General features: G+C 50.7%; 11 protein-coding genes across 11 annotated transcripts; 5 read left to right on the top strand and 6 right to left on the bottom strand.

Moving 5' to 3' along the window:
* Positions 1–858: 858 nt before the first annotated feature.
* N7443_007967 (putative mitochondrial phosphate carrier protein) lies at positions 859–2302 on the top strand (the record flags this gene model as incomplete). Its single annotated transcript, XM_056888023.1, has 6 exons — positions 859–1167; positions 1220–1384; positions 1431–1684; positions 1748–2093; positions 2146–2165; positions 2227–2302. 6 exons carry the CDS (start codon positions 859–861, stop codon positions 2300–2302), a joined length of 1170 nt encoding a protein of 389 aa, XP_056739714.1.
* A 698-nt stretch (positions 2303–3000) lies between these two features.
* Positions 3001–3645, top strand: N7443_007966 (DUF3602 domain-containing protein; the record flags this gene model as incomplete). The annotated part of the gene is made up of 5 exons (XM_056888022.1): positions 3001–3043; positions 3094–3124; positions 3171–3240; positions 3334–3456; positions 3520–3645. 5 exons carry the CDS (start codon positions 3001–3003, stop codon positions 3643–3645), a joined length of 393 nt encoding a protein of 130 aa, XP_056739713.1.
* A 494-nt stretch (positions 3646–4139) lies between these two features.
* Positions 4140–5328, bottom strand: N7443_007965 (DUF2406 domain-containing protein; the record flags this gene model as incomplete). Its single annotated transcript, XM_056888021.1, has 5 exons — positions 4140–4630; positions 4683–4733; positions 4784–4906; positions 4976–5053; positions 5142–5328. The coding sequence occupies 5 exons, from the start codon at positions 5326–5328 to the stop codon at positions 4140–4142; spliced, it is 930 nt and encodes a 309-aa protein (XP_056739712.1).
* A 2313-nt stretch (positions 5329–7641) lies between these two features.
* N7443_007964 (60S ribosomal protein eL33) lies at positions 7642–8370 on the bottom strand (the record flags this gene model as incomplete). The annotated part of the gene is made up of 5 exons (XM_056888020.1): positions 7642–7739; positions 7799–7941; positions 7998–8051; positions 8218–8227; positions 8346–8370. 5 exons carry the CDS (start codon positions 8368–8370, stop codon positions 7642–7644), a joined length of 330 nt encoding a protein of 109 aa, XP_056739711.1.
* A 2075-nt stretch (positions 8371–10445) lies between these two features.
* Positions 10446–12279, top strand: N7443_007963 (glucose-6-phosphate dehydrogenase; the record flags this gene model as incomplete). The annotated part of the gene is made up of 7 exons (XM_056888019.1): positions 10446–10535; positions 10594–10614; positions 10673–11023; positions 11075–11357; positions 11406–11690; positions 11741–12112; positions 12167–12279. 7 exons carry the CDS (start codon positions 10446–10448, stop codon positions 12277–12279), a joined length of 1515 nt encoding a protein of 504 aa, XP_056739710.1.
* A 923-nt stretch (positions 12280–13202) lies between these two features.
* N7443_007962 (putative sucrose transporter) lies at positions 13203–15326 on the top strand (the record flags this gene model as incomplete). Its single annotated transcript, XM_056888018.1, has 7 exons — positions 13203–13401; positions 13466–13710; positions 13780–13846; positions 13894–13965; positions 14019–14208; positions 14265–14380; positions 14434–15326. The coding sequence occupies 7 exons, from the start codon at positions 13203–13205 to the stop codon at positions 15324–15326; spliced, it is 1782 nt and encodes a 593-aa protein (XP_056739709.1).
* A 398-nt stretch (positions 15327–15724) lies between these two features.
* Positions 15725–18331, bottom strand: N7443_007961 (potassium ion transporter; the record flags this gene model as incomplete). Its single annotated transcript, XM_056888017.1, has 9 exons — positions 15725–15941; positions 15997–16040; positions 16089–16803; positions 16863–17306; positions 17401–17604; positions 17660–17834; positions 17893–18029; positions 18126–18246; positions 18295–18331. 9 exons carry the CDS (start codon positions 18329–18331, stop codon positions 15725–15727), a joined length of 2094 nt encoding a protein of 697 aa, XP_056739708.1.
* Positions 18332–18751: 420 nt separating this feature from the next.
* On the bottom strand, positions 18752–20273 carry N7443_007960 (argininosuccinate lyase ARG4; the record flags this gene model as incomplete). Its single annotated transcript, XM_056888016.1, has 3 exons — positions 18752–19260; positions 19317–20147; positions 20219–20273. The coding sequence occupies 3 exons, from the start codon at positions 20271–20273 to the stop codon at positions 18752–18754; spliced, it is 1395 nt and encodes a 464-aa protein (XP_056739707.1).
* A 664-nt stretch (positions 20274–20937) lies between these two features.
* N7443_007959 (oxidoreductase) lies at positions 20938–21810 on the bottom strand (the record flags this gene model as incomplete). The annotated part of the gene is made up of 3 exons (XM_056888015.1): positions 20938–21150; positions 21208–21690; positions 21742–21810. The coding sequence occupies 3 exons, from the start codon at positions 21808–21810 to the stop codon at positions 20938–20940; spliced, it is 765 nt and encodes a 254-aa protein (XP_056739706.1).
* Positions 21811–23675: 1865 nt separating this feature from the next.
* N7443_007958 (putative MFS transporter) lies at positions 23676–25178 on the top strand (the record flags this gene model as incomplete). The annotated part of the gene is made up of 2 exons (XM_056888014.1): positions 23676–23865; positions 23920–25178. The coding sequence occupies 2 exons, from the start codon at positions 23676–23678 to the stop codon at positions 25176–25178; spliced, it is 1449 nt and encodes a 482-aa protein (XP_056739705.1).
* Positions 25179–26153: 975 nt separating this feature from the next.
* N7443_007957 (uncharacterized protein) lies at positions 26154–27338 on the bottom strand (the record flags this gene model as incomplete). The annotated part of the gene is made up of 1 exon (XM_056888013.1): positions 26154–27338. The coding sequence occupies one exon, from the start codon at positions 27336–27338 to the stop codon at positions 26154–26156; it is 1185 nt and encodes a 394-aa protein (XP_056739704.1).
* Between the last annotated feature and the right edge of the window lie 31 nt (positions 27339–27369).

The raw sequence follows: 27369 nt of genomic DNA, 5'->3' as shown, positions 1-27369 counted from the left end.
GTCCTCGTTCTCTACGAAGGATATTTCTGGATCTGGCATGAAATCAAATTGCGTATTAGCTTCAGATTATTTATTTGCAATAAGTACAGACCGGTTATTGCCGCCCGTATAGCTAATGCGCCCCGCCTCTTACGGGGATGTAAAGAGTACGCCTGGTTCTTCCCGACCGGCTTCGAATCACGAGAAATACAGTGACTGGCAGATCGAATAGATATCGGAAGGGATTCCAGGTGTTTTAGGTCAGGGTATCAGGTCGCATCAATTGCCTAAGTGTCTTGCTTTAGGATCACACACTACAGTTCTACAGCCTGACCAATGAGGTGATCTACGGGAGCCCAAAGACTGCTCTCTTTTTCCTTCTCAGCCTCTTCCTGGCATGATGCTAGATATCTCACGTGCTTGCTATACACGTTCTGTTCCTTTCCAATACTTCGTTAATCATCTCTTTCAAATACGCCTGGAAAAATAAGTCAGAGTCCTTCAAATGCATCGACATGATCTCTTGGGTCGGATTATATATAGACAACTCCTTTCTACCTTTATGCATTGGATAGCTGGGTTACTATAGGAGAATTTGGTGTATGGTCGGCAGCCTAACATTCTGGACCTTTTGTCTCCGCGAATAAATCCAAGAAATTCACTAGGATGTTCATAGTGCATAGAAAAGTCAATTAGCGCGAAGTTCCTCATTTCACAGACATGACGTAATGCGGAGACGTTGCCTCGAGATGCGCGATCGGGGTCAACTGTGCGTCAGGCACTCCTAACTCTGGAACATCCGTCGATCCCGCATCACTGCTTTCAGACGTGCTCCACTCTACCCACACCTGTACACTAACGAAACATAGACAAAGCACCATGATTCCCACGGACTCTGTCCTCGCTGCAATCGCTTCCCGTCATCCTCTGGGTGGTCTGGGAGCGCAGTCTTACTCGGAGCAACAAGTCAACCTGAAGCCCCAGCCCCAGTCCCAGCCCCAAAGACACGCGCCTTTCCCTGCTTGGAGTGCTATTGACGACGCAAAGCACAAAGCAGATGACTTTGCCAAGGAAGCAGCTCGAGAGTTCGATGTCGCGAGCAAGACCGCTCAGAGTAAGACGGGCAAGATCGAGCCCTGGACATCCAAGTATTATGCAGCTTGCATTTTCGGTGGCATGATGGCCTGTGTATGTCGCAATATATACTTCGGATGGGATACTCGCTCACAACCGATTGCAGGGCCTTACTCATACTGCGGTCACTCCTCTCGATCTGATCAAATGTCGCCGCCAGGTCGACCCTAATCTCTACCGGAGCAACATGCAGGCATTCTCCACGATCCGTTCTGTTGAGGGTCTTCGTGGAGTGTTCACCGGCTGGGGCCCCACTTTCTTTGGCTACAGCGTAGGTCAAGCACGAATCATTTTGAACATCCATTGACACGGACCAGGCCCAAGGAGCATTCAAGTACGGCGGCTACGAGTTCTTCAAGAAATTCTACAGTGACCTCGTCGGCCAGGAAAACGCTACCAAATGGAAGACCTCCATCTACCTGACTGCCAGTGCCTCGGCTGAATTCATCGCCGACATAGCTTTGTGCCCATTCGAGTCGATCAAGGTGCGCATGCAGACGACCATTCCACCCGATGTCAAGGGCACTTTTAGTGGTATCTCTTCCGTGGTCGCCAAGGAGGGCGTGGCCGGGTAAGTCGATCTGCAGATCCTCGGAGTTAAGTTCAAGTTCAGAGCACTTACTGGGCCCCACAGCTTGTATAAGGGTCTGTACCCACTCTGGGGCCGCCAAATTCCATACACTATGATGAAGTTTGCTTCGTTTGAGACTATCGTCGAGATGATTTATAACAGGCTGCCGGGACAGAAATCGGACTACAACAAGGGTGCTCAGACTGCAGTTGCGTTCACCGGTGGATACCTCGCCGGTATTCTGTGTGCTGTGGTGTCTCACCCCGCCGATGTGATGGTCAGCAAGCTCAATGCCAATCGCCAGGCCGGTGAGGCATTTGGCGCAGCCATGAGCCGCATCTATGGAGACATTGGACTCCGGGGACTGTGGAACGGACTGCCTGTTCGTATCGTCATGGTCGGAACCTTGGTGAGTGATTGCGATTCCAGAGAAGATGGACTTGAAGCTAACAACATTTTAGACTGGTCTGCAGTGGATGATGTACGGCACAACCGATCCTTCTCCCAATCTTATTATGGCTATACTGACCGGCTCTCTACAGCTACGACTCATTCAAGATCTTTATGGGACTGCCCACCACTGGTGGATCCGCCGAAGACAAGAAAAAGGAAAAGTAGATTCAATACAAGATATCCCCAGCCCTCGATCTCTCACTTACCAGAGCCCGGGATCTGCACCGTGCCAAGCTGTGAAAATTATTCGATCTGTCATTTCGATAAATTTCTCAATTTGTTTAGTTATTGTTCCTCTATTCAATGACATTGGTATTCCATCATCGTATACTACTCCAATAAGCCGTGCCAAGCTCGCTATCAGTAAAGGCATTTAGTCACGGCGCCGACCAATCCCCGCGCCTTATCTTATCACCCAACGTCACCAATGTAAGATAGAAAAAGAGAACATCTCTAGTTGTAGACTAGCAAGACAAGCTAAAACTACCCGAATCATCGGTCTAGCAAATAAGTCTTGGCACCTGACATCGCCAACCCTGAGATCACCGCCTCAGGCCGTAAATGGGGAGATCCAGAACCCGCGCCTACCCCGGGGCATCCTCGTCTACACTGTCTTTCTCTCCTCTTTCTTTCCTTCTTTCTTTCTTCCTACTCTAGTTCCGAAACCAATTCGCCCTCACAAACCACCCAGGTAAACCTCCTCTCCCGGCCATCGCCCTACAAACTCCTCTGTACCTGCATCTTATCGCGGTCCCACCACCCGGCCCAGGTCCCGCAGTTCATCGCGATAAGACCCCTCCATCTCGCCCTTGCTCACATATTCCCCGACAGTCTTCACATCCATAATCACAATATCAACCACAATGTCCGAGAACGAACAACCCATGGTCTCGCACGGTCGCGGAGGTACGCTCTCACAACCAACAGAAAGACATACTCCAAGCTAACAAGCACAGGCCAGGGAAACATCGGCCACGATACCACCGAGTACGTCCTACCCCATCCAACACAGCCGCATACTAACAAAGACCAGCTACATCGATGGTGAAATCGTCCGCGAAGGCGTCTACGGTGATCAGGGCGATGGCGCTTACTCTGCCGGTGTACGTCCTCCCTCGTGACTATACATGATCCAGCGATCGTGACCGTGATATTCCCGAATAAGGATAACCCCCCAACTAACATATTGTCTACAGCGCGGTGGCGTCGGAAACATCGGATCCCCACGCGTGCGCCCAACCTCCAAAGTCCCACATGACTCGGAGATGATCCCCGAGCTCGCGGTGCGGAACTCTAGTGATGAGAATTATCACGTTGGGGTGAGATTTCTTTCTTGATATGGCATGATTGGATGATTGGATGGAGCTAACTTATCGGTTTAGCGCGGCGGACAGGGAAATGTTCACCTTGATGAGGCGTCGCTTAAGGAGAAGGAGGAGAGAAGGAAGCATATGGCGCATGAGGGGTTGGCTGACAAGTTGAAGAACAAGCTTCTGGGACGGAAGTAGGATCTAGATTCCCAAGTTGGATGATGGTGATGGAGAGGGGCTTCTTTTCGTGATCCTGGTTCTGCTCCGGTCCTGTGATTCCCATTTTTGCTTTGCTTTCGTTGATGAAGTTGATAATTTGGAACTCTGCTAGAATTGCCTGTGTTCATACTGTAAATGGAAGTCCGGTGATTTACTCGAGGGTGGAAAATGTAGATGTGAACTTCGAATCCAGATGGAAGCTACTGACGAGTAGGAAAAAGAAAAAGCGAAGTGAAGCGAACAAAACGAACCCCCAGAATGAACACGCCGAGTCCCATATCCCATAAAACCATGTATCGTGACCTCGTAAAGCATGCGCAGCGACCCCGAACATGAGATGAAACGAAAAGAGAAAAGTAAACGAGAACGCCTGCATAAATCTGTGCATATAAGACACATTTAAACGCCGAGAGGGGATGATAATACATCTGTCCAGAAACCAAAGCCCAGATCTAGGCTCCAGTCAGGCAAATCTAGTTCTTGCTAAAACGCTTCTTCAACCAGCTCTTCCTCTTCTCAGGAGGCGCCGCGATTGCCGTCTTCGCACTCTTCGACATCTGCATCACCGGCGGACCTTGGCCCTGTGCCTGCTGCGGAGCTCCCCAGGTGTTACCCACCGAAGATTGACCATTATAGCCCCCATCAGCACGCTGAGCATACTGCGACAGCTGGTCCATTGAGCTGTTCAGAGAACTGGGATCAGTGCCTTGGCCGTAGGGGCCTGTATAGGCGGACCCGGAGCCCGACATGGCAGCGACATTGTCGTAAGAGCGCTGGTTGGATTGAGAACCGTTGTAACCGACTTGATCGCTGTCAGTGCGTCGCGGGTGTCGTTGGCGGCGATTTTGGTATGGGGTTTGGTTCTCTTGGCCGTAGTTATCGGCCACGCTGTCTGGACGTGAGGGGCCGGCGCGGCCGTAGTTTGCGTTTTGGTCGTATCCGCGGTTCGAGTGGCCGTTCGGTCCTGCTCTTGTTAGATCAACTGGAGGTGAGATGCATGGAGGAATGGTATTCACCGTAGTAACTTGTTCGGCGGCTGTAGTCGCCCATTTGTGAGGCGGCTTCATCTGGTGCTTGTTAGTGTGGTATGATATTGAGTGGGGACGTCCCGACGAACCTGTTTTGATGTAGGATTGGCGATTGCTGCTGTAGGTACCGTAGATAGCGGCTTCGAATGCTTTGATGGTATCGAGCGGTCGCTCAAAGCGAGGCCGGGTCGGGTTTGACCAGTCGGGATCGGCTGTATAAAAAGCAAAGGAGTCAGTAAAAATTGTGGAGAACGGGAGCAAGCATGCTGGAGAGCACGAACTGATAACGTTGCCGAATTGATCCTTATGCTCCATCTCACGAAGAGAGCCCATATTGGACTTCTCCAGGGCGACGGCCACTGTAGAGCGTTAGTCAATGTTATGATCAAGGAGGGGGAGAAGATGCGACCGCGCGGCCTGTGTATTGGGGAGGGAAATCAAACATACTGGGCTGCAGCTCGTTCATGGCGATAGTGGGATCGGCCTTTGTGTGTAGATTGCGCCGGTGCTTCTCCTCGGAGGATTCTGACAATTGAGATTTGTGACCCGAGTTGCCAGAGATGTGAGATTTGTCGGATTTAACACTGAAGCCACGACTCCGTTGGGGAGGCTGCCTGTTTTGGGGGGTAGCCATATTTTAGGGCCGGTTTTCCGATTTTTAGCGTCCGAGATTCAAGGCAGCTGATACTGAAACGGTTGTGATCTGCTTCGAGCTATGGCAGCCGTTGTGGAGCGACCGATTGAAAGGTGGGCACTGCCAAGACGATCGTATCACCAATATAGGCTCAGTGAAAGGCACTGCCGGTTCGTTTGTCTGATTGTGAGACACCGAAGACGCTCTGATAGCACCTGTGGACCCGCTGTAGATTGTCTGCGATTGATGTGGGGGCGTAATGTTGATAATGGTGCACGAACGGTGAAGGGTAGGGTGATGGCGGTGACGGAGGATTTAAAGGTGGTGGAGCGCCGTTATGGATGGAACCAGGATGGTCAGATAGCCAGGCGCAAGCGATCTATTTAAATAAAGAGACGAACGGGAATCTGGGGATAAAAATTGCAGTTGACGACACAAGCCACGCAACGCTTACGGAGTCCGAGCTGGGTCCCTGCGTGTACACTGTGGCGCTGGGCTCAGTATAGGCCTCGCCTGGTACACAGTGGATCATGTATGCATTGCCTGCGTATACTCTCTTCCATTCTATTTCTATCTAGCTGCCATCACGGTAACTGTCTGTGACTGTCGTGACCGTCCTGGCTGCCATGCCCAGACTCCCCCTCTTTTCACGGGAAAAGTCGCACAAAAACCAGGCACTGGAGGCGATCCGTGGAACAGCGGATAGTGGCCTCGGCGATTGGTGGTGTTCTTCCGCTAAGCGTGTCCCAAAGTATTAATAGCCAACAACGAATTAAGTTCAAGGAAAAATTCAGTAGAGTACTGTAGAAACTAGAACCACGGGTGGCTGGTTTGCTTTCAATTGTGTCAAAGACCCTGGGCCACATAGGGCTGGTCCTGGCGTCTACGGCCACGAACACCCAGATTCAGCTATTGACTCGGTAGGTATCTAGGCCACCACCATGGCCAGATAGTGGCATTGCTAACGACTTTTTGTAGAAAGTCTCACTTCCCCGATTCAGATGGTTTGGTTTCTTTTTTTTTTTTTCTGGCACAGCGCGTGATGCAAGGCAGCCGTGGTCTTCCAATTGGCTGGTAGTTCACGCGGATCACGGATCATGCTTTCGGCCTCGGATCTGCAGCTTCCCAGCTATCCTGGCATGTTCCGATTTCTAGCTGCATTGGCGCATTCATTAGTTGACTCGTGATTGCCAAGCTTTCTTCTAGAGACCCTTCCCTCCATGTATGCACCACGTTCGTCAGCTTTGTGGGCTAGATATGATCTACATATGCCACTACAGCCAATCCCAGCTCAGCCAATAACACAGCTTTTTATTCCCTAAGGTCGTGATATCTGTGATCGGTGGCTCGCCTGATTAGTGCGATCTGCAGAGCTCCCAAGTTCTATGTTAGAAACTAGGCAGCAACTATCACTCAACCTAGCTCCTGCACATGTGGACTCTACACCCCACGGGAGCATTATTGCACATTTCAGATATAAGATGAATCAGGTCATGTGTAAGATCTTACCCGGTTGGGTGTTAATACTCGCTGCTCAGGTAGGACCTAAGGCTGGCCGAAAGATAGTCAGCCATAATTTATAATATTTACCCGGACCACCCTGATGCTATATTTGAATGTGGCACCTGGGAACTCGGGAGTCGGGTACTAAGCTTTGATCTAATACAGATACACGTTGACTTGACCCACTCCAGGGCTGTGAGCTGGCCCTGTGCCGGCCTCTGCGCATCATACCTCGGAACAGAATTATACGATCGTCCAAGACAGCCTGCTACAATTGAACCTACGCGGCCATCTGGGTGTTATTGTGGGAGGGTCGTGGGTCTCATTCGGCGAATGTGAGAAGTCGTGGTATCCAAACGATGGTAGTCGCAATGGGAGGTGTGTATTAGAAGACATGCCTGGTGGGAGTAGCCAAAGCAAGTAAATGCAATTTCTTCTATAACAAAGACAGAGGCTCGGCGGGGAAATAGCACTCAAAAGGACCGGACTGTTGAAAATGGTATGGAATTTGGTGTAAGAGCGTCAGATACACGGTGGGAGAAAAGAATGACGCCAGTCACAAAAAAGAGACAATTAAGCTCGTTGGAAATCGTGGGCGACACAAAGTGGACGTGTAAAAAAGTTTTGGTTTTTTTTCATTCGTAGGGCTGGAATTTTATGGCCCTGCCTTCTCCCACGAATAAAATCGTTATCAAACCGCCAACTCCATCACCTCGAATCAACATTCGGCTCGTTCCGTCGACTTTTCCTTGCCTGGCCGACCGTCTGCGCGAAGAAGGGGAATCATCGCCACTAGATACAAAGTGCCGTTTAGATGTTGGAGGGGTAGAGCATGACGCGGACGGTGGCACCGAAGGTCTTGGGGGGGAGGTTGGTGCGGAACTTGGCGCGAACAACACCGGAGTTGCCTGTGTGGAGCGTTAGAACTTGTGTTGTGTGATCGGATTTCTTGCCTTCGTAGACGTACCGTGAGGGCGGGTAACCTTGCCCCAGATCACCCGGATGTTGGAGCCACGGATCTCACGCTTGGCCCGGTAGACGAAAGCGACCTTCTTTCCGAGGTAGAAGGAAGCAGCCTTGGAGTCATCAACGCCCTCAATCTTGACCAGACTATATCGCTTATCAGATACCATTCTCAAATTTGTGTGTGCGCAGGTGACTCGTACCTGGTGTTGGGGTTGGTGCTGTGCTTGCTACGCTGGTAGCTAAGGTGACGTCCCCTGTGAAGAAACCCATGTTAATCGCCTGTTCTCGTAGTCGGTGTTGTGTGCGTGCGTGTGTGGGTTGATAAAATGATCGATCGCAAATTCCTCCTCCATATGATCCCGGGGCGGTTTCGAGGACTGGTGTGTGCAACGCGATAGCGAACAGGTGGTATTGACTTACTTGACGTAGACTAGAGAAGAGATGTTCGTTAGCAAAAAAAGTTCCATTTTGGCTGATGGTATCCGATGCGCTTCGATTCCAGATGATCCCTTCACATCGAATACCGTAGATTCAACAGGGCGACTCACGGCGGTGACCTTGTTCCGAAGGCATTGTGACGGCGTTTCTCTGAGGAGCGGGCAAGGAAAGAAAGTCGAAGGAATGACCCGCAGAGATAGTCGTTCCCGGTTGTCGTAGTTGTCGTCGCTTCGATAGAGTCGAGCGCACAATCAATTTACGAGGTGTGTTGGGCGGCGACTCGCCCTAACCCCAATCGGGTGCCTAGCGAGTAAGCGAGGTCAATGCCCTAACCCCTCGGAAAAACTGATTTATCCGTAATATCCGCCTCAGGCGTAAATTCAACATCACGTGCCTGTGAGCCGATCACATCATCCGACTGACCGCCCAATTTCACACATTTTCTGCCAGCCGGTAGACAGTGGTCCGAAACGGCTTGTCCAAAGTCGGTCCAAGTCTGGAGCCACTAGCTGACAAACCTCACCATGACCTCATCCGTAGATCCTATCGCCGGTTATGTCGGTCTTTGAACCTTGATTAGCCGCGTGCCTAGGCAATTTTGTAGATGTTTATGTTTATGACCAGTCTATGTGTATATGCAACCGATTCCTCAGATGCTAGATCCTTGAACATGAAGCTCCTCGAGAAGCATGGATGTCAATCCGGTGTAACACAGACCGAATGTACTGATTGGGAAACCCAGATATCTCCATCATGCCCCACCATCCCGGCTGCCGGGATCGCCTTCTACTTTGCAGCTCAAGAACATATGCGGACTGTCTCTCGTGCGACTTCTTACAGGGTATGGCAGAGCATTGCGTAGAGATCATCCTCGACCGCGATAGATCACAGATGAAGTTTCAGTCAAGCAAGTTTGGCACAGCATAGTAGTAAAGCAGAGCAATCGAGCAGAGCGCGGTTAATATGGTCCGAATCCGGCGGCACTTGGGCCGAGTCGGTCACCAACCTCAACCGGACTTACTGCGCGCACGGGAAAATAGAATCCGTCTGGTATGAGAGATGACAAATGTGCCGATCATCCCTCCACGATTTCGGTCACCGGGACAGCTTATCAAGGTACCGTACCTTACCTCTGTTTTTTTGCTCTTCGAGTTGTAGAAAGGAATAAACTCGGCGGAGCCGTCACCCGGCCTGCAAAAAGTTAGGGTGGCTTACCGGTAATATCACCGTCGCAGCAAAAACGAGGTACTCCACCCACTGCATCGCTGACCGCATTCTGGATGGGATAGGACCTTCCTCTTAGCTGATTGCCAGAGTTATGGCCACGTAACTCCACTTGAATTCAGGCTGTTTTCATGGTGTCAAGGCTATACATACATGTACACTGTATCAGATGACCTCTAGTTTCCTTGGGCTGGTTGACTCACGTTGCACGTAATCCTCCGAAGGATATAGTAATCAGCGTGAGGTCACGAGTCACTAAAGAAATTCTCAAAGTCAAGTAGATCGAGTGGAAAGAGCTAAAAAGAAAATGTTGGGAAGACCTTCAACCGGAGTTAAGGGAAGCTAGCAATGATGCTATAGATCCCATGGGAGGGGTGAATAACCATACGGCAGGGAGGAAAGAACTAGACTTTATAGAGGAGAAGGATAGTAGCTGAACCGTCACATTGCAAGGAGAGTGTAATACCCTGAAGTCATAAAACACATAAAATACCCAGACAAACCAACCCCCCAAAAGGCCCCACCACCGAAGCTGTGAGAGCGACTCCCATTAAAAAGTACCTGCTCCGCCGGAACCTGCTACTGACACTGTTCCCTCCCAACAACTTTCTCCTTTCTTCTTCCTTTCTCCCATCTATACTCCCTCCCCATCCCATTTTGTATACCTAAGCTGCCTGTGTTACAAAATGGCCAGTATCAACCAGACCGATGAGCGTCAGAGTGCTGGGTGAGTCCCCTCGTTGTCTCTGACATCACTTCCCCCCCCTCCGGCAGCGGAAGCGCGCCGACCACTTCACTTCACCATCAACCCTATCCAATTTGGCTCTTTCGATCGAGCGCGTGCCGTGACCATCTTCCGAGTCCTTTGGATCTCTTGCTCGCCCTTTTGACGGTCATTGTCTGCACTTGCACAACTCCCGCGAGAACCCCTCCATCCACCTCGTCCCTTGCAAATCCTGCTCTCCTCCAATCGCCGTGAACTAACAATGCCTCCTCAATCCAGCACCATCGAATTGAAGGATGACACTGTCATCGTGGTGCTCGGTGCATCTGGCGATCTCGCCAAGAAGAAGACTGTTTGTGCCCTGGCCCCGCGACTCTCGACGTGCATTCAAGACTAACTCGCTCGACCAGTTCCCCGCACTCTTCGGTCTCGTATGTGATAATCTATAGCGATCGCACGACTTTACCCAACTAACACCAACACCCACAGTTCCGCAACAAATTCCTCCCCAAGGACATTAAGATCGTCGGATATGCGCGGACGAAGATGGACCACGAAGAATACCTGAAGCGCGTGCGCTCGTACATCAAGGTTCCCACAAAGGAAATTGAGGAGCAATTAGATCAGTTCTGCCAGCTGTGCACCTACGTTTCAGGCCAGTACGACCAGGATGACTCGTTCGTCAACCTCAACAAGCACCTCGAGGAGGTTGAACAGGGTCGTCAAGGGAAGGAGCAGAACCGTGTTTTCTACATGGCTTTGCCCCCCAGTGTTTTCATTACTGTTTCCGAGCAATTGAAGCGCAACTGCTACCCCAAGAAGGGCCTTGCCCGTATCATTGTGAGTTCCTTGGCCAGCTAGCCGAGGCATAGCCGGCTAATTCCCCCACAGGTTGAGAAGCCGTTCGGCAAGGATCTTCAGAGCTCCCGCGATCTGCAGAAGGCTCTGGAACCTAATTGGAAGGAGGAGGAGATCTTCCGTATTGACCACTACCTCGGCAAGGAGATGGTCAAGAACATCCTCATTCTGCGATTCGGCAACGAGTTCTTCAACGCTACATGGAACCGTCACCATATCGATAATGTCCAGATCACATTTAAGGAGCCTTTCGGCACTGAGGGCCGTGGTGGTTACTTCGATGAGTTCGGCATCATCCGTGATGTCATGCAGAACCGTGCGTATTCTTTGCGACCGCTCATGAAGCCGTACTAACTTTTATTAGACCTTCTGCAGGTCCTGACTCTGCTCGCCATGGAGCGCCCCATCTCCTTCTCTTCCGAGGACATCCGTGACGAGAAGGTGCGTGTTCTGCGTGCGATGGATGCGATTGAGCCCAAGAACGTCATCATTGGACAGTACGGTCGCTCGTTGGATGGCAGCAAGCCTGGCTATCTGGAGGATGATACTGTGCCCAAGGACTCGCGCTGCCCGACCTTCTGCGCCCTGGTCGCCTATATTAAGAACGAGCGTTGGGATGGCGTTCCCTTCATCCTCAAGGCCGGCAAGGGTAAGCGAACCGCTTTATCCGTCCGTGAATATGACTAACACTTCCAACAGCCCTGAACGAGCAGAAGACCGAGGTCCGTATCCAGTTCAAGGACGTCACCTCTGGCATCTTCAAGGATATCCCACGTAACGAGCTGGTCATCCGCGTCCAGCCTAACGAGTCCGTCTACATCAAGATGAACTCCAAGCTGCCCGGTCTGTCCATGCAGACGGTGGTGACCGAGCTGGACTTGACCTACCGCCGCCGCTTCTCCGACCTCAAGATCCCCGAGGCTTACGAGTCCCTGATCTTGGATGCCTTCAAGGGCGACCACTCCAACTTTGTCCGTGATGACGAGTTGGATGCCTCTTGGCGCATGTTCTCTCCCCTGCTGCACTACCTGGACGACAACAAGGAGATAATTCCCATGGAATACCCCTACGGTAAGTTTTGCCTTGTGTGGTAACTCCTAAGACACACTTGCTAATATCAATCAGGATCTCGTGGCCCCGCTGTGCTTGACGACTTCACTGCCTCCTACGGCTACAAGTTCAGCGATGCCGCTGGCTACCAGTGGCCCGTGACCACCTCCGCTCCTAACCGACTGTAGAGAGGTGGCTATGTGCTAGTTTACGATGATATGGGACGCGGTCTATGAAGATGATCAAAATCTACTGTTTACTTTTTACTTTTAACTTTTTTCCCATTCTGTTGTCAAGCCGAGTTGGCGGGAATTGTCGCTATTCAGTCTCGAGAGTCGAGTAGAAAGGAGACATCGAAATGATGAAGGATATTACGCTATCATTAATGCCTCATTCAGCTTGAGACTCTAGTAGTTCTGAAAAGACATCCGCCTGAGCAGTAATTCGAATATAAATCCTCGATCTCTACATTGCTATTAATGGCACCGGATTACTCATCCAATCCACCAATCACCCTCAATCTCGACCTGAACCCAGAAAACCGCATGAAACCAGACCGAAACATAAAAATAACCCCTAAAAAAGCAACCATTGAGCTACCCCCATAGAAGCCTGCATACCAGAAATCCCCAACCCCTCCAGACTATACGCCGTGTGACAGCGATCGGCATCGCAACCCCTGGCGGGTCTTCTTTCCCAGCGATAAGCGGCCCGGGGGCCCGCATGAACTGCGCTCAGGCCAGGCCCTTTGTCTTTCCCTTCTCCCTTCTCCAAACCAATTCACTCGTGACGCACCCTACCAAGCTTCTCAATTGATTTACCCACGGCCTCCAAAAGGCACAATCGTCCCGGAACCCGAGGACCCCTTCGCTCCCGGACCGCGAGTCCGCGCTACAAAGCAACACGGCACCGGACCATTTCTCAACTGCGCTCAACCTCGCGCAGACACTCTGCCAGACGAGCAGACTGGTCTCGAAGACAGGAGTTTATAAACGAGCGCGATTCGGAACGGCGCGAAGGCCTGCGGGTCCCGAAGTGCGACTTACATAACACACCTTACCTTCCGGTCTGGGGAGTCGGAGCGAAGCGCATGCGACGCGCTTAGAGCAGGATGCCACAGGCTGCGAGATGGGCGGGCTCGCCGTCTATAAAGGGACGGTCTGAGTCGACGCGAATGGCGTTGTTGACGTTTAGTCTTGTGGGGTTACAGTGCGTTCATTCTGTCATACAGATGCGAATGGTGTTTGGATACAAAGGTCAATTGCTAACGATGGATTCTAATAGGTTTACATGGGGCACGGAGATGACATGTAAGAGGATCTTGATCTTGACCTTGAGCACGGTCATGATCGGAACTAATTTTAATTTGTTTAGATTGCACGCCTTACCTTCTTCAGCTTGGGTTGACGAAATCTAAGACTTCGTTGGTGTGGATTGCGGGTCCGTTGTCTGGGTTGATTATACAGCCTCTTATTGGTGTTATTGCGGATCGGTCGCGATCGAAATGGGGAAGGAGGAGGCCATTCATGATTTTTGGGTCTTTCGTTGTGGCCTTTTGTCTGATTGTTCTTGGCTGGACGGCTGAGATTGTTGGATTGTTTGTTCAGGAGCCGGAGAAGGTATAGTTTCGTTATGGAAGTGGGTTGTCAGGTTGCTGGGTTGTTGGGCTGACTTGGTCTTCGATATAGGCTAAGAACGTTACCATTGCATTGGCGGTCTCCAGTATTTATGCCGTGGACTTCTCTATCAACGTTGGTATGTGGGATGGTTCATGCTGGAGGACTTTGCTAACTGGTCTCTAGTCCAAGCTTGCTGTCGCAGTTTGATCGTGGACACACTTCCAATTCCACTGCAACAAGCTGGATCTGCATGGGGTATGTGCTACTTATCTTGGGTGATCGTGAAGAAAACTCTAACAGCACAATAGCCGGCAGAATGAGTGCCATTGGCCAGCTCATCAGCTACGTGATCGGCTCAATTGACACCGTCCGCATCTTTGGGACATTTTTCGGCGATACGCAGTTCAAACAGATGACTGTGATTGCGGCACTGTCCTTGATCGGCGCCGTGGGTGTTACCTCGTATTCGGTAAAGGAGCGTGTTCTGATCACAGCGAGGTGGGTTTCTCAGACTTTTGGACCAATAAAGAACCTACGCGCTAACATAATGGCAGGGACTCGGATGGCAAAGCTGGTGCGATTCAAGTGATCTCTCAGTTGATCCAAACTACACTAGATCTGCCACCTCGTATCCAGGCTATTTGCTGGGCCCAGTTCTGGGCATGGATTGGTACGAACCCATCAATGTCTTCTGAGAGGACCTCGATCGCTGACAGCATACAGGCTGGTTCCCTTTCCTCTTCTACAGTACCACATGGGTAGGCGAGACCTACTTCCGGTACGAAGTGCCCAAGGAGGATCTATCAAAGGCAACCGATATGCTCGGCGAAGTCGGTCGTGTCGGCAGTCTGTCGCTGACAGTATTCTCGGCAATTACCTTCCTGAGCTCCGTCCTGCTACCATTCTGCATACAACCACCCGATACCAAGCGCACGCGCTTCACACCCCGACCACCACCCGGAGTGGCAGCAGCCCTCAAAGCCATAACTGCAGTCCGACCCGACCTCCAAACAGCCTGGCTGATATCGCAGATCATGTTCGCCGCGACCATGATCTTCGCGCCATTAGCCCACTCTCGCGGGTTCGCAACCTTCCTTGTCGCAGTCTGCGGCATACCCTGGGCAATTAGCGGCTGGGCCCCATTCGCCTTTATGGGCGTGGAAATTAACAAACTCACAATGAACACCAACGGCGCGACCGGATCAACCACCCGCTCTGGCGTAACGATGATCACATCCGCCAGTATGCGCAGCTCAGCCGCAGATACGGAACTCGAAGTCCTTCGACTCAACCATCGTGACTCAGACGGCGACGACACCGATGAAGAAGATCAGGCCTCGAATATCCCCTCAACGGGCGAGCTGGCTGGGATCTACCTCGGCGTATTGAACGTCTACACCACACTCCCCCAATTCGTCGGCACGTTCATCAGCTGGATCGTGTTCACCATCCTCGAGCCGGGCGCTGAGCCGAACAAGGAAAGCGACGCGTCGGATACGAATTGGATGAACCTGGACAAGGATAAGCCTAACGCTATCGCTATTTGTCTGTTCATTGGCGCGATCAGTGCACTTGTAGCAGCTGAAGCGACGCGGCGGTTGCGGTATGTTCGATGAAAGGGATCGAGGTGATCCTAGGATTTTGATATTGATCTGGATCGCTACGACCAAAAGCGCTTGATACCCGATGCATTGCGAGCCCTTCTGCCCTTCTGCCTGTACAGAACTCGGGTGTGTGGTGCTCTGGTGCATTTGTATAATTTCCATTTACGATAGTAATATTAATGACTGTATCTGATGATTTGGCCTTTGAATAATCCTAACAGAATCTCTGAAGATCTGGAGCAGGAAAATTCTTGGCAGGGGAAGATCTGAAAACCACGAGTATTTATTCGGAAGGTCACGATCTACAACAAGGGAAATTCTAACTGTTCAATACCCCTGCAGTATGGAAAATTCGTACATAGAAGAGAAACAACATTGATTTGAGAAGCAACCAATGCAATCCACAGATGTTATTGTGTCAACTCCCTGCTCTGTGACACACCGTCCTCTCCACGATCAACAAAGTTCTCGCCCGGGAGAACAATGGCCCGATCAATGCTATACGGCAATCCACGATGCCGGCCTCGGATCATCATGAAACAAATAACGAGTTTGCTGAATGTAGTAAACTCTCCGGAGAGGGAAGCACTGTTAGTAGGAAAGCCCAGACTAAGACCGACATTGGCACTGCAGAGAATTAACTTGATGTCGAAAATCATTGAAAGTCAATAAGTGTACTCACTATGCCGAAACCACCTCGAACAAAACCGAGAAGACCGAGAATGCCTGGACAGCATTAGCAAACTTCCAAAGAGTCCAAAGAGAAGAACATACCGGAATACTCGTATCCGCAATCTTCCCGGACTCGGCAATGCAAATGCAAAAGCACCCGAGGAAGATATACCACAAATCAAAACTCAACTGGTTTTGAATGTGTGTAATGATGTAAGAACTCCCGTCCTTCTCATCAGCAGCCGCTTCCGAAGTATAAACACCCAAGGTCTTCTCCTCATAAACGTTACTCGCCCTGACACTGATTGCGATAGGAAAGACGGCAATATACATCATCACCACCAAGCTAAACTGCACCGCGGGATTGACATCCGCCAGGTTAAAGATGGCAGTCCCCGTATGGCGAGTAGAAGCAGCTTGGAAGATAGCCGCGAGCACACGCGGGCCAGCGGGGAGGTTATCGACGGCTGTATTGTGGAGGTCCAGGACGATAATGAAGATCACGTCCATGGCGTTCATGACGAATAGGATACCGAATAGAATCCAGGTTGGCTTGCTTGGGAAGAGGAGCGTGAAGCAGCGACGGGGGTGGTCGAGGAGGAAAGACAGGGTTTCTTTCATGGAGGAGTTCTGGGGACAGAGTTTGTACATGAGCCAGATAATCAGGCGGAGGAGGCATGGGTAGCAGGTGTTTCCGGCGAAGGCGAGAAAGCTCATGACGATCAATGGGAATGTTGCATCTTGGAAGTGGACCATTGAGTCGGGGGTTAGGGTGAAGCCGAGATTGGAGATCATTGTTTGAGAGGAGTAGAAGCCCCTGAGGTGGGCTGATTAGTATGGGGTTTTGTATGATGGGGGGGGGTAGTATAGACTTACCACCAAACATCTCCTTGGCCGCACTCGGCAAGGTAATCACGGTATCTCGAGTCAGAGTGCAAAATCCATCCCACCAGACAGATGGCACCGAAAAGATGCAGCCCGACGAAATATCCGATAACAATCTTCAGCAACAGTTTCAAACTGCGGTACTCAATACCACCCAGTTTCTGACGATCCTCGGCTGTCAAGTTGTGGAACTGGGAGTTTCGGCTCTGCGTCGCTTGCGTGGAGATATTGGGTAGAGCGAGGTTCTTGAATTGTCGTTTGGGATTGGGAGCACGAGTAGAACTTGCGGACCCTCCGACTCGAAACATCATCGACGCAGCTTGCTCGAGGGGCCGTGTGGTTGTGGAGTAGATGCTCGTTGCGGTTTGGCGACGACGGAGTCCGTCGATGCGTTCTTGGTCGGTGTAGGTTGACATGATGGATTTTCCTTTCGGCCTTATGTTAAAATGGGGTTTCAATCAAATATTCCAAGGGAGGAGTAATGTACCATCGTCAACGGAGTCTTCTTCGACTTCGACAAAGTCACCACCTGAGCATGATTGTCAGATTTGGAAGGCAACAGAAGCCCTGTAGTTCCTGCGCACCTCTATCGCGTCTCCATGGCGGAGGAATGTATAGGGCTTTCTCATTTGTCGATGGCCCTTCATCGGCGAACTGAATAGTCTGACGGAAGGGAGCCAGGTTCGGCATGGGGGTCTTAGTGTCGACCTCTAGGTCTGTCACCCTGTCGGAACTGCACACAAATCAGCGTCTTTAAGGAGATCCTGATCATTCTCGGCCACACCAACCTGGGAGAGATCTCTGGAATCTCGTTGACTCCAGCCTGATTTTCGTCTGAATATTCACATTCATGCTGCTCCCGCTGTTCACCGGCGTCCGGGACAACCTTCCGATTATGCTCATCTTGAAGCTGTGCCTCAGCGTCTTGACCTATAGAAGGCTGCGGCCGTAAGAGATGCGGAGCTAGGAACCTCCAAGTATCAGCATGTGAAGCACAGAGGAAGTTCTTCGAACATCTCACCAACAGCCTTCAACCGTTTCTCAAACCAGCGCAACCGAACCACCACCACGATGATATTAATGAACCCCAGATTCCCCAGAATAGGAATGAGATAGACATAAACCTGCTGATAGGTCTTCAAAGCCTTGACATCGACCCTAAAATTAACTTCCCCGTCAGATCCATCCACGGTAATGAAACGGGAGTAAAAAAAAATAAAAAATAAAAAATAAAAAATAAAAAGCAGAACTCACGTATTCAACCCCGACTCGGTAGACGAACTCGCACCAAAGAAGTACGCATCAATCGCCCGTAAATTACCATACGGATAGATAATCACCAAGCTAAGAATACTCAGTGTAATAATCCACGCATCTGGGATTCGTTAGTCCCGAGAAACTGGAGATACGACGGAACACGCACAATGCAAGGTTAGAAAGTCTATCGGGGGCTTCCACATGGCGTCGGAAGCCTAGGATTGAGGAATGGAAATGGTGCGGCACATGGATCTTTATTAATAGGAGGGGACGTTCTGGTGGTTACAACAAATGCCTCACACGCTTGCGGGAGTCTGTGGCGGCTTATACTTGAGGTATTTACGGCGGCCAATAAATGTGGCGGGCCCCACCCGCCAAGAACAGATTTCAAGTCCACGCGATGGCGGAGTCCATGTGTGTCGGTTCCTGGCAGGATAAATTGGGGCTCTAATCTCTTTGGGCTCAATGATGAGCATTGAATTTATCTGCTTTCGATATAGCCAGCCGAGACATTACGAAAATCGAGGGGTACACGAAGAATTCGATCACTTATTTTTTTGTCTAACCGAAATAATCACCGCGATGCATTTTCTTCGTCATATAATCCCCTGGTATTTTCTTATCTACAGCAGCTTCTTGAGCACGGCGGTCTGCTCCAGAACGGCGCGCTTGCTGGTTCCACCGATGGCATCCTTGAGCTCAACGGCACGCTCATAGTCTAGGCAGGACTGCACGTCCTCGTCGAAGCGGGCGTCGACACCCTTCAACTCCTGCAGAGAGAGGGTATCCATGGGGACCTTGTTCTGCTCGGCCAGGGCGACGACGCGGCCAGAGATGTGGTGGCCCTCGCGGAAGGGAACGCCCTTGCGGACGAGGTAGTCGGCGATCTCGGTGGCTAGCATCTCAGGGGCTAGAGCCGCGATCATCTTCTCGGGGATGGCGGTCAGGGTGGACAGGACACCGGTGGCGATCTGGATGCTGTCGCTGACGGTCTTGATGTGGTCGAGCAGGGGCTCGATGCTCTCCTGCAGATCCTTGTTGTAGGTGGTGGGCAAGCCCTTGATGGTCATCATCAGGCCGGCCATTTGGCCGAAAGCGCGGCCGGACTTGCCACGGAGGAGCTCCAGGGAGTCTTTCAAGATTTGTCAGTATGGCTATAAAGCAACGGGGGCGCATGGGTGGACTCACCGGCGTTCTTCTTCTGCGGCATCAACGACGAACCAGTCGAGTAAGCATCCGACAATCGGACGTAGCCAAACTCTCCACTGCTGTAAATGATCAAGTCCTCGGCCCAGCGGGAAATCTTGAGCATGAACGAGCTACCCCACTGCATGGTCTCCATAGCAAAGTCACGGTCGCCAACAGAGTTCATAGAGTTGTACAAAAGGTCATCGAAGCCCAGCTCCTTGGCCATAGCGTGACGGTCAATCTGGAAGGGGTTACCAGCAAGGGCGCCACAGCCGAGAGGGCTGCGGTTGACACGGCGGGTCACCTCACGGAGACGCTGCAGCTCGCTAGCGAACGCAGTAGCGTGGGAGAGCATCCAGTGGGACCAGCGGACGGGCTGGGCCTTCTGGAGGTGAGTGTAGCCGGGCATGATGTAGTCGATCTCCTGCTCAGCACGGGCGATCGATACCTTGATCAAATCGCAGAGGAGACCGTCCAGTCGGCGGAGCTCGTCGCGCAGCCACAGGCGCATGTCGGTTGCGACCTGCTCGTTGCGCGAGCGGCCGGTGTGCAGCTTGCCGCCAATCTCCTTGCCGATGATCTCGCTGAGACGGCGCTCATTGGCAGTGTGGATGTCCTCATCGTTGGGCTTGGCCTCGAAGGAGTCGGTGCGCCATTCCTCGGCGATCTGCGCGAGACCGCGCTCAATCTCGGCGAACTCGTGGGGTGTCAGGATACCGGTCTTGGTGTTGGCGCGGGCAAAGGCAATTGAGCCAGCAATGTCCTGCTTCCACATAATGCGGTCATAGGGAAGCGAGGCGTTGTACTGCTCCATGACGGGGTCGAGGCCCTCTGTGATTTTTTGTGAGTCAGTCTTATCGGAAGGGAAAGCAGCCATTGGCGAGGGGAACGGGGGAACTCACGGGTGAAGCGACCTCCCCAGAGCATGTTCTCGGCGACGCCCTTGGTGTTGCTCATTATGACGGCTTGGTACTAAGTCAATTGGCAAAGGTATGAAAGGAGGGATAGAGGTAGGGAGATAAAGTGCGGGTTGGTGACTCGTGCCACAATCCGATCATCGGGCGCTAGACCGCTTCGGGTGATCTACAGTGGGGACGTGAAGCGGTGTATCTTCTCTATTGCATCACGAAGGGGATAAAATAGCGAAGTAGGAGGATGCTTCTGAATTGCATCAATTGGTGAATCGGAGGCTGTTGGGAAATCCTGTGCAAGTACGCATTGTACCATCAAGTAACTCAACCCAATGTCCAGGGTATAACACAGACTAACTTGATAAGACTTTCAGACAGAAGTAGTCACCATGCCATAATGACAGCTCTGATCCTATTCCACTGGTGGCTTCGCGGATATAGAATTGGATGCAGTGAAGGATTGAGTTAATCGTGGTAATATGTGCGCTCCTTGAGATTTGATACTCCTGGTAAGCGCGTGTATATCCGTGGGATCTCAGTGAATTTATGAGCGGGATAAGACTGGTCCAAGGGGAAGCAATGAGGGGCTTTAAGGTGGTGGCTTATGAAGTAAAATACGGTAAGTTTCGGAGCAGCAGGAATAACTCGTGAGATCTTAGCTCGAGGCTAATCAATATTGGCAAATGTATAAAATCGTGTACGCCCTCTTGCTAAACTGTCGTTCCCTCTTCTGACTTAGGTCCAAAAGCTAACGCACGAGGTTTGCCCCATGTATCGCAAGGAAGGAAACGCCATGCGCCAGAGTAACGGCGGCCAAACACATAGTGTACGATCCACTCAGACAAAGGAGGGAGGGCAGGCCATCGGCTTCCACCCTCATAAGTGACGTCCCGCAGGCCAAGCACTAACGGAGGCACGGCATGCTACGGGTAGAACCATGATCAGTATGAACCTCGATCTTCTGTCAAGACATGGCTTACCTTGTCCTGCTTTGTGGCTTCTGCCACGGCGCGCTTATACACCTTAAGCAACGCTTGCCCATTATAGCTCTGCAATGAGAGAAGGCTGTTAATCTCATCACTCAAGTGCTGGTGGAAACTAGGGGCCATTTCTTCAATAGTTTTTCGAATAGTCTCGGCCACGTATTTATCGGGTTTGGTGTCGGTACTATACGCTAAGAGCGTTTTCAGCTGCGGCTGGAAGGCGTGGTGCTGTTCCACGTTGTCGCCTAGGAGGCCAGGGGTCCTAGCAACTTCCTCAAAACCTGGAAACATAGTCCCCTCTTCCAGAATGTGATGATCAGAGACCCAACTTGCCCATGATCTGACGAAAATAAGGAAATCTGCAATGTCTTCTGGTTTCTGCACATATTCTGCTTGCAAGTAGATACTGTTCATGCCGCGGATAATGCAATTATGAGTACATGCCATCTCATTGGCAATGAAGATCGCGCCGTGTTGTGACTATGCAAAATGAGAATATTGAAATCGGGGTAGTGCTGGGGTACGGCTTACCATATCCTTGGTCTTGGAAGGGGTTTCGATTAGCGACCATGGTCCATCCGCCCAACGAGGTTTTGCCATATTCTCCCACCGGATGGGATAGAATCCACCGAAAGTGACCTTTTCAAAAAAAAAATAAGTCTTCATCGACTCTTGTCACAGGAGCTGGATTCTTAGGAGGTGGGCAAGGGAAGCGGGGAAGATATTGATGATGACAGAAAGTTAGAGGATGCTCTGTCAATTCAGGCTTCCTAGCATCGTTCCATGTTTATATTCCCACATCAGTGAGAAGAAGAAACAGGGACTGGACGCCTGAAAGACCTTTCGCCAGCGAAGGGATCGGAAAGTCAGCATGACTGGGTAATTGCGCCATGTGGCTACGCCAGTTCGTATCCGACAAGTCTCGATTGGACGGGCTCTGCCGCCTCCTCCTATTGGGAACAAATAATTACAAATGCGTAGGCGTTAAATTAATATGCTCGGATTCGGTTCCTGGTTTACACAGTTACCTGCTAGCAGTGTTATTTATAAAATGTTTAGCAACAAGCACTAATAAATCTACATAGCTACTAGATCGTGCGGTATCGGATTGGTCTTTTTTGGTATTCTATGGACAGTATACAGGCTGGAAAAGCTGGGTCTCAAACAGAGTTCAGCTGAGGCTGTCCTGATGAGTCTTAGGACGCCCAACGTCTGTCTTCGTAACATGGAGTTTTTGGACGACTGAGATCCTTGTTGGCGCTTGCTGGCCAACGATAAGCTCTATAATTGCATCGACCGAAAGTTCCGGGAGAAAATGAGGAAAAGAAGTCGGGTGGGTAAAAAACAAGTTAGACGCCGGATGAGTAGCTCTTTGACAAACCCGCCCGAAACATTCTATGGAAGCTTCCTACAATTTGCAATGACTTCGTAGATACTAAAGGTCAACAGTATATGATAGGCATTACTTCAAGGCTAATTAGATATGAATGATCATAGGTTGTGAGATGGCTTGGGAAACGAATGAATGGTAAAAGACACCAGTGAAAGACGGAAGAGCTTTCTGGATAGAATGGAACTAGTATTGCAAAATGGATGGCAGAATATAGTCAACCTTTTAGCTATTTATCTTGAGTTCTGCCGCAATCCTTTGGGATTCGGGTCATTAACACTGGTTTCGGTCGGATAACCCTAGTGGAACGAGGTAGAAGCAGGAAGGGCCAGGCCTCTCGAGCTTTGAAAGCACACTTCGATATGAAGGCATTGAAAGTTTGTAGATAGAGTCTGCTCAGGGCAAGCCTCATAGATAGTTATGTGCCTGAACTCCGGCCTTGTTATCATCGCTGCTGTTATAATAAATAGAATAATTAATACAAATTTTAAAAAAGACCCCCCCAAGGCCCCCAGTCTCCCAATGATAGAAAAATCTTCATTCACTATCACCTCTATTCCATCATTTGCATACAATCACACGTTCATAGAACGGCTATCAACTCGAGTTCCTCCGAAAAATCGACGAAACCTCCGATCCTAATCATGATTTCTCCGGTTAAGGCATAGGCCCGAGCGGCTAAAGGCTTTGGCCACAGTTTGACAGCCGATGAGCGGGGGGCGTAGAGAGTGGCACCGTTCCACACAGATTCAGATACCTATCAGGGACCATGGTAAAGATAAAATAAAGCCGACGAAACCCCGCACAGAAAAAGATCGGAATGATTAGGGGTCCATCGGGATCTCATTGGCCTCGGCTTATCACTTGGCGGTCCACCAAATGCCAAGTCGCAGCTTATCTTTCTCGATGAACCTTAAATTATGTAAACGATCGTGTGTCTGGGGGCACACCCTTCGATAACGGCACTTTGATCCCCCTTGTGGTATATTCTGTACATCTATATCTATAGAGTCTCCGCCGCCTGGCTCCTGGTCTATCGACAGCTGTATTTGTATTTGCATTTGCATTTGCCACCATGTCGGACGAGGACATTCCTTCAAAGCACCATGCCACTACTATTGCCAGCGTGGACATTGATCCCCAAACGGAGCGAACTCTGGTTCGGAAATTCGACTTTCGTATTCTCCCGGTGTTGGCAGTGATGTACTTGTTCAACAGCCTGGATAAGTCCAACTTGGGAAATGCAAAGACGGCAGGTCTCGAGGGTATGTACTTCGCTACATAGGAATCTTCTATGAAGGTCATTGACATTTCCGCAGATACCCTCCATATCCACGGAAACCAATACAATCTTATTCTCAGTATATTCTTCGTCCCATACGTCCTGACGGCACCCTTCCTCGGACTTCTCGGCAAGAGGTTCGGTCCTAATCGCGTGCTTCCATGCATGATGCTCACGTTCGGCCTGTGCACTACTTTAGTGGTGGCTGCATTCGATTTCGGTGGCATTTTTGCCATTCGGTGGTTCTTGGGCATGGCGGAAAGTGCTTTTTTCCCCTTGGTCATTTACTATTTGACAACCTTCTACCGCCGAGGTGAGCTGGCTCGCCGGCTGGCTATCTTTTATGCCGCGCAGAGTATCGCCTCTGCATTCTCTGGCCTGTTGGCATTTGGAGTCTTCCAGATCCACTCGGGCCCTTTGGCCCCGTGGCGCTACCTTTTCCTCATCGAGGGCTGTGGAACTGTCCTCTTCGGTTGTTTCGCTTTGTGGTACCTTCCCAAGTCAGCCGCTTATGCGCAGTTCCTGTCTCCTGAGGAGAAAGAGCTGGCTTGTCTCAGACTCCAGATCGACAGTTCTGCGGTGGTTGATGAGAAGCTGAACATCCGAGATGCCTTCCGGATCTTCAAGCACGGAACCAGCTGGGCCATTATCGCTATTCAGATGTGTCTTGGTGTGCCTCTTCAGGGCGTCCAGCTTTTCTTGCCTGTCATCATTGGGCGTCTTGGATATAGCCCTGTCAAGACAAATCTGTACACCGTGGCGCCTAATGTCTCCGGCGCCGTCGTGCTACTCATCCTGGCCTTCGCTAGTGACTGGACAAGATGGCGCTTCCCGTTCATTGCCTTGGGCTTCCTGTTCACATTTATCGGCATGGTCATTTACGCCGCCATTGACGTCGAGAAGGACATAAGCGTTGCGTATTTCGCATGTTTCATGATGACCTGGGGTACATCAGCACCATCCGTCCTCCTCGACGTCTGGTATAACAACAACATCGCCAGCGAAAGCCGTCGTGTCGTTTTGACAAGTATCGCCGTCCCAATGGCTAACCTAATGGGCGTTGTGGCCTCCAATATTTTCCGCAGCCAAGACGCACCAAAGTACATCCCGGCTTTGGTCACTACTGCTGCATTTGGAGGTGCTGGAATCATATTTACCTTGCTTCTTGGTGTTTGGATGATTATGGATAATAAAAAGCGAGACCGAGTACAGGGTGTTCATTTGCAAGCGAAGGATATTCCCACGGAGAATATCCAGGATGGACCTGCTAGCGAGGATTTCCGATGGTTCTATTAGAGGATACAATTTCTAGAATTCTAGAATAACCCTGAATGTTTAGACTTTTGACAATAGACTTTTGTGATCACACGATAAAAACCACCTCCGGTTTTCTCACTTCATATATTCCGTACTCCCGCAGAATATCCGCATAACTACTACCATCAACGAAATACTTCACAAGCCCATCAAAAACACTCTCTGGAGTATTTTCGCTGATGCTAAACTTGTGACGATCTATAGAAAGAATGTACCTCTACTAGATCCAAATAATTATTACTAAGCTAAGTCATACTGTAGACAGCCGGCCGGAACTGATTTCTCGGTACCGTACTAATGGTGGTGCCTTTCGTATTTGGCTGCCCGTTGGACTCTCTTTTTGTTCTTACAGCTCTCTGTTGGGACTTGGTTGGTATGGGTGGCATGGAAGCACGCCGAGGGGACTAAGTAGTGCAAAATGTGTCTTTGAAGCCTCATACTATTTCGTCCTGGTGATGTGTTCACTTACACTCCGACAACACCAATATTCTTCATTCTCTGGCGCACGCTTTTGAGTAGTGTTACATAAGATAGAAACTCAATCCTGCAACACTGTTGGCTATCTTGGCCATTTGACATTTCGCTGGCCCTAAAGAGCTGACCCAATTACTCTCACTTGGCCAAACAGAAGGCCTTAGATAAATGTGCTCTTTGAACGATCAGCAATACTCCGAGCCCACGGAAGCAAATTCATAAAATTAACCCAAACCTGACCTATTTACGGGTTATTGGGTTCAAGATACGGCGGGTTATGCCGCAGTCTAGATAGACGTAGCCCTCGGCGTTGCATTGCGACTTCAAACGTTATATTTACGCAGGAATTGTTGTTCTTTGAACAAGTAGAAGCTCTGTATATATCGCACGCACAAATCATTTAGTCATGGACATCGCATCTCTGGCTACAAACAAAATCTAATAAGTTCCACCTATTCTAAAAACCCTCTAGGGCTACCCTTAATCAACCAGCTCAATGACAGTCCACATAACAGTAGACATAACCTCACCCCCAATCTTCTCCATTACCCTTCTACTCGCCTTATTATACTGCGCAACCTCAGTATGCACCCATTCCCCAAGCTTTCCCCTAACCTCCTCGTCCTGAATATCCGACCTCTCAGCCCCAAAAGTACCCCCCGGCACCATGCCCTCTCTCATAACCTTCTTCGAAAGCGCAAGCGCCAAACCCTTCCCCCTATGCTCAGGCTCAACATGCAACGTCGCAACAGCCCCATCAACACCCAGGAATCCCCACGCAATAGGCATCTCCTCCTTCCCCTCCCGGGAAGCATCACCATCATTTTCGCAATAAAGCGCAACCCCAGGCATCTTCAACAACTGCTCCCGCGGCCTAGGAATATTCGTCCGACTCTGCACGAGATCCAAATGCTCCGGAAGAACACCGACTCTACCCTTCCGATCATGATACCTATACCCATCCGGCAAAACCGATGTACTTGTCGCGCCGAAAACAGCCCGCGGGAAGAGATACGTATAATACGGCGGGTTATCAAAGCGATGGATCCGCAGTCCGGGAATGGGATCAACCTCCCCGTTCGTATCAGCGAGAACTCGATCGCGCAAAAGCAACACGAAGAGAGCTGAAGGTAACGCGCCGAATAAGAAAGCCTTTGGGCTGGGGGGCGGGATGAGTGGAACGCCATTAGTGTTCGGGACAATTGAATTTTTATCCTCAGCCGCACTTTGGGCAGACTCGGATTGAGACAGGGATGTTAGATATCCCGGCAACAGATGATCCTTGACATATCGCATCAGCGCCAATAGCTGATCACGAGCGATATCCAGCTCGGCTGGGTCTGCGTCAAAAGTGGATAAGACGGGATCGGTGGACCCGTCACTCTGGGTGACGGAGCCGATCGGGGGAAGTAACGTGCGGGCCTCTAGGCTGCTGTAGAGCACGATCTGGGTCTGGCGACCCAGGAAGAGATCCACCCGTGCAGCCAGCCACGAACTGTCAGGGTCAGGGGTAGCGGAGGGCGGGAAAGTGGCCAGGATCTTGGCGGTGGGAGACGGGTAAGCGACGCCGTGTTGGATACGGCGGAGGCAGGTTATTGAGTCTGGAAGGTGGGATGCTAGGATTGGGAGAATGCTGGTTGCATCATGTTCGTAGATTTGGGCCATTGTCATTGTGTTATTTTGAGGGGGCTTGAGA

Source organism: Penicillium atrosanguineum, assembly GCF_028827265.1.
Source record: "Penicillium atrosanguineum strain IBT 20685 chromosome Unknown utg000006l_segment0_segment0, whole genome shotgun sequence".
Taxonomy (NCBI): Eukaryota; Fungi; Ascomycota; class Eurotiomycetes; order Eurotiales; family Aspergillaceae; genus Penicillium; species Penicillium atrosanguineum.
Note: the sequence above shows the minus strand (reverse complement) of the source record. Positions and strands in the feature narration are given on the sequence as shown.